The 6,000-nt window shown below is 38.4% G+C and overlaps 1 protein-coding gene across 1 annotated transcript; it reads right to left on the reverse strand.

Moving 5' to 3' along the window:
- Nucleotides 1-3,644: 3,644 nt before the first annotated feature.
- Nucleotides 3,645-4,223, reverse strand: LOC122306198 (wall-associated receptor kinase-like 10). The gene has a single exon (XM_043118637.1). It carries the CDS (start codon nucleotides 4,221-4,223, stop codon nucleotides 3,645-3,647), a length of 579 nt encoding a protein of 192 aa, XP_042974571.1.
- Between the last annotated feature and the right edge of the window lie 1,777 nt (nucleotides 4,224-6,000).

Below are 6,000 nucleotides of genomic sequence, written 5' to 3' on the forward strand. Positions count from 1 at the left end.
CTTGATCCTTAACTCCGCACACCATTCTTTGAAGTGATTTGAGTCGAACTAGCACCCATTGTCGGTTATAATACTCTGGGGAATCCCGAACCTGTAGATGACATTCTTCCATAAGAATTTTGTCACAGCTTTGCCTGTGATCGTTGCTAACGGCTCTGCTTTTGCCCATTTTGTAAAATAGTTGACGACGACTATCATGAATTTAACACCACCTTTTCCTGGTGGGAAGGGTCCCACCAGATGGACCCCCCACTAGGCGAGAGGTGGTGCCATGTATATCTCTTTTCGAATTCTTCTTGACTACCCTTCTATGATGGACCCATACTCTGAGCTTCTTGGTTTTTATTGTACTATGGGCTTTTTTGTACATTTCAGGGCCGTTCGGTTGGGATGGTCCCTACAGTGAGAGAGAGAGAGAGAGAGAGAGAGAGAGAGAGAGAGAGAGAGAGAGAGAGAGAGAGAGAGAGAGAGAGAGAGAGAGAGAGAGAGAGAGATTCGTCCAAAAGACGCCATTAATTTTTAATTATATTGTTTTGCGCGACTCATGCATGCAGGTTGGATAGATCAGGTTTTGATCTTAACATGTGCATGCAAGCGTGTAAATAAGCAACTATTGCCATAACTCATGTAAGGGAAAAAATCTTCATAGGTAATTTGAGATTTGATCAGGGTCTAAGTAACAGAGAAAGAGTTATGCATAGAATAGAGTATTCTGTAATATTTATTGATTTCCGTATAAATATTTAAAATAATATTAAATAAATAACAAATACATGATGAGTAAGGTCTACTTCATCATGTGTCTTCTACTTGAAATTTATTAAATTTTGAAAACAATTTGAAAATATTTTAATCCAACATTGAGAGAAGGCTTGCCTCCTTATGATACAATAATTAGATCTGAAAAACCTTTACACAAAATAAGTAGAGGTGATCTTTTGCAAAGGGATAATCTGGTTATATATGATGGTTGACGATACCCCATGCATGGGTTGAAAGGTTAAGGTTGTAATCATATCTGAAAGAGAACTATTATAGACACAAAGAAATTTCACAAAAGTAAATCTACAAGTTGACATGGTTTCATGTGATGCATAGATCAATTTTACATTAAGAGTAAATATTTTACAATTTAACGTACTGCATCAAGGCACGTCAGTTTATAAATTTATTTTTATGTAATCCTTTTTTGATTAAAATATTTCTTCTTTTGGTATGAAAACTGGTTTTCTTTGGGGATTCTTGGAGAACACTCTGAAGTAACAGACCTTGAGTTGACTATAGTTGAGATTTTTTCTTTTATGGGAGGTAATTGGGAGAAAATACAGGAGATGCTGGGGAACCATATCTGTGAAGAGCTAAAGTTACAAGACATTTGTCTCTCTTCAGGTCCTGATATTCTGATATGGAGAGCAGAGCAAAATGGAAATTTTACGACCTCGTCAGCTTGGTTATACAACCATGATCCTAAAGAAAAAGTTTTGTGGGCTAAATGGATTTGGCATAAATTAATTCCGAGTAAAGTCTCTATATTTATGTGGAAAGGTATGTTTAACGTTTTGACTTTTGACCACAATATTATGAAGTTGAACATTTTGATGCCCTTTAAATGTGAATGTTGTCAATAGGTTAGTTGTGAATCTTTAAATCATTCATTACTTTTAGGAGAGATTCCTACCATTGTTTGGAAATATTTTGAAGCAGCTCTGGGTCTAAATATTGAAACTACCAATACATGGCGTGGTAAAATTCAACAATGGTTATCCAAGACTTAGGCAGTTTAGCAAATCAACGTTTCGATTGGCATTCTCCCTTCTTTAATAAGCTGGTGTATGTGGTTATGCATATGTAAATCTAGAATGGAGGGTAGACAAACTAGAAAGCAAGTGTGCTACAAGATCAATTTTTTTTTTTTTTTTAGCTCAACTCATGAACACTAAAATGAATATTCACCAAACACTTTGATGCGGTGACATTACAACAATTCGGTTTAAAGAATATGCTTGTCTAGAAAAAGTCAATGCAGGTTATCATGAAGTGGATGCACCTGGCTTAGGGTTTTGCTAACCTTAATGTGGATGGCAGCAGTCTTGGTAATCATGGTAGAAGTGGAGGTCAAGGGATACTGCACGATAAGAATAGTCATATGATTTTTTCATTTGTTCGATTTTATGGTATTAATTCTAACAATTTGGTGAAAATAAGAGCACTAGCTGATGGCCTTAGTCTATATGCGAAAATGCATATTAAGCATATAGAGATGGAAATAGATTCTAAACTAGTAGTTAACTGGTGGGAGAAAGGTGGGCAAGTTCCTTGGCTGAGTCAGAGATACTAGAAAGAGGCTACAGAGATGGCTCGTTCCATGGTGATACGTCTTTACCATTCGTTTTAGGAAACGAACCATGTAGTAGACAGATTAGCTAAATTGGGCACTAGAGGCATTGATCTAGTTTTCAATACTAGAGACAATCTTCCAAAAGTCAATAAAGGAGATATTCGAATGGACCAAGCAGATTTACAAGTTATACGACATTGATAACAGTTTTGTTGCTACTTTGTTTTATTTTGATTGCAGGTTTTATTTGCTAAGCATGCACTTTTTTGGTTTGTTTATTTGATGCGGGTTCGGTGCATTATGGCTAGTGTTTTCTCCTTTAATTGTGTTATCTAATATACTTCATTTTGATACTTGGGTTTTGGGATTTTAGTCTTATCTCATGTAACCTCAGGTATTGAGTTATAACTACGGTTTTCCTCTACCATAAGTGAGGACATTCAATAAAATTAGAGTACCATTCTCTTAAAAAAAAAAAGTATTTATGGTTAAAAAAAATATACATACCTCTATATATTATAGTGCGTAATCTTTCTCTATTAATGTCCTCCGAGTCACTTTTACGATTGTCGTGTTATTTTCTACTTTCTGTTTTTCATGGACGACTTTACTCAATTTTTTAAATTTATATCATTTTCCAATTAACGCTGAACATATATATAAGGCCGGTTTTTTCAACAATGGTATAAATAGTAAATATAAGTATTTTATACTTTCATTTCATAAAAAATGCATGCAGGTTAATTTGTAAAATGATGTTCTGTTTATGTATAATAATAAAAAAACAAAAACGACTCCAATATGACTTAATTTGCAATAAAACTCATTTTTAAATTTTATTTGCAGATCATGTCAATGTCGACGTAATATCATTTCAAAAATAACTATGCTCATTAAATTTATTTTGCACCTTTCTACGTTGACTTCCAATTCCAAAACAAAAGCTTTCAAGAATTAAATGGATTAAATAGGTTGTTACGAATGAGAAATTTACCTTCACATCCTCCAACGAGATACGGATTTCCTCGGTAGCCACTCTCGCACCGACAAAAAATAGTAGGAATGTTTTGCAACATCAGCCACCGATAACAAGAACAGGTTGAGTTCTTGTATTCTCTTGCCGTCATGTTTTTCCGTATGGGAAGAGAATTGAAAGTAGTATTGTCAAGGCTCCAGTCCAATACCACTGGAACGAACATATTTGGATTCGGCTATGTGAAATTGGTCTCAAACCAATTCTGGTCTACTAAAAATGCATACTTGCACTCACTACTACCATTATAGGGGGAGGAACTAAGTTTCGGCTCTATAGTTGTAGAGAATGCTTTGAGATAAGAAGAAAGTGTAGTTTGGCAACAATTTGTGGTGTTGCAAATATTCCTTTTGTGAATGGAGCTCTGTCACAAGGGGATTTGCACCCACCATATGAAACCGAGTCATCGGGAAAAATGGACCACATGGAGGCAGAGTTATTGCAACCCATGGCAATGAAGCTGTTCTTGCCGGCGGAGAAGTCGAAAGGACTTTTCTCTAACACCAGATTCTTTGTGCTGTTCGTGACATTGGTACAACTCGAAAATATGGGATAGCTGACTCGAACTCTGGCTTTATCTATGTCAATCTCCAGCACTTCCAGGTAATTGAACTTCTTCAAAAAGGGCTTTGGAAATCCCAGATCATAAGAGTTATTCGATGATCTGCAGACTATCTCAAACCAATCTTCGACGTAGCAACCATTTCCGATTGCAAAAGGGTATGAAATGCTTACATTCCCAGAGTCTTTTTGACATGAATTGTTTATTACGTTCGATGCTCGCACGAATGGATTAACTGAGCAAATGATCACTAACACGAGCATCCGAAACAGTACCATTTGCAATTCCATGATCAAGATCTCTTTCTATGATGATTTCGATCAAGCTCTCGATCGATCGGTTTTATATTATACGTAGTACTTGAGATATTTCAAAGCTGGAAGTTGCCTCGAGCGCCGAAGTGTTATGAGTGGAGACAAAATGGTGAACGGTGAGTCATGCACCGTTTGCTCCTTTGGCATATTAGGCACCCCAGCACCGTTTTTCTCTTTGTTTTATTAGGCACCCACCCCTTAGTTTCTGTAGCAGATTGCTGCACCGTAAATGGTCTACTCTCCTATAAATAGGAGAGCTTAAATGTGCAGAATGATGTAGATAGTGGGAGAGAAAGAAGAGAAAAACAGAGTGGGTGAGCAGAGAGAGTTTACAAGAGAGATTTCTGTAAAAATTATTTTATAGTGAAATTACAGCAGCTGTGGACGTAGGCAATTGCCGAACCACGTTAAATTTCATCCCTCTTTTATTTAGAATCATCTCTGTGTCAGAACAGCTCCCAACAACTGGTATCAGAGCACTGGTTCGAGCTGTCTGAAAATTCAAGTTGTTCAAAATTAATTTTTGACAACTCCACGGTATTCCTCGCGTCGAGAAGAATCCGTTGTCGCAAACGGAATCAAAAACGGAGGTCGGACGAGCCTACACGCGCCCCAAGAAGATCGGCGCGTGCATCTGCTGCAACCCATGCTCCCCCATGCGCTCCAGAGGTTGAAGACGCATGATCCACACGCGCCCACGCGCCCTCACGCGCTCCAGAGGTTGAAGACGCCTGACGGACACGCACCCACGCGCCCTATAGAGGTTTGCGCGCGTGTGTCACATGCGCCTCACTCTCTCCCACACGCACACAGTGCTGTCCACTCGCACTGTGCAGCGCGTGTATCCCACGTGCCAGACAGATCAGAACCGTCCTTTTTTCAGATTTGTTTTGGGCTAGATCTAAGCCATTCGGAGTCCGATTTCAACGATCAAATAGTGCTTTTCAACTATTTGGATCATTCCGGACTCATCCGTACGGTCAAAATTTTGAGATTCATCATCAATACATTGGATCTAAACCATCCACGTGTTGCAGATCATTTTGGGCTAGATCACGCCAGTTGGAGTTCCATCGCGACGATCAAATAGTGCTGACAAACTATTTGGATCATTCCGGACTCGTTTCCTGCTAATTCGAGTGTTTCAGACACAACAGTGATCTTTATTTGTTTGAATTTGAACTCATTTGTAAAGTTATGGCTGGAGAAGAAGCTAAAGGTGTTGGTATCGAGAAATTTGACGGTACATACTTTGTCTACTGGAGAATGCAGATAGAGGATTATCTCTATAGGAAGAAACTACATCTTCCACTCCTAGGAAGAAAGCCAGATGACATGAGCAATGAAGATTGGAGTTTCCTTGATAGACAAGTGTTGGGAGTCATTCGACTAACACTGTCAAGATCAGTTGCACACAATGTGGGAAAGGAAAAGACCACAGCGGATTTGATGAAAGCTCTATCAGACATGTACGAGCAGCCATCAGCCAATAACAAAGTACATTTGATGTACAAGCTATTCTACTTGAGAATGGCAGCAGGAACTCCAGTTATTCAGCATCTGAATGAGTTCAACACCATCATCAATCAATTAGCTTCAGTGGGGATTGAATTTGATGATGAAGTACGTGCACTGATTGCTCTAGCTCAATTGCCAAAAAGCTGGGAGGCCATGAGAACAGCTGTTAGCAATTCTTATGGCAAAACAAAGATGAAGTATCAAGATATCCGAGACCATATTCTTAGCGAGGAAG

Source organism: Carya illinoinensis, chromosome 4, assembly GCF_018687715.1.
Source record: "Carya illinoinensis cultivar Pawnee chromosome 4, C.illinoinensisPawnee_v1, whole genome shotgun sequence".
Lineage (NCBI taxonomy): Eukaryota > Viridiplantae > Streptophyta > Magnoliopsida > Fagales > Juglandaceae > Carya > Carya illinoinensis.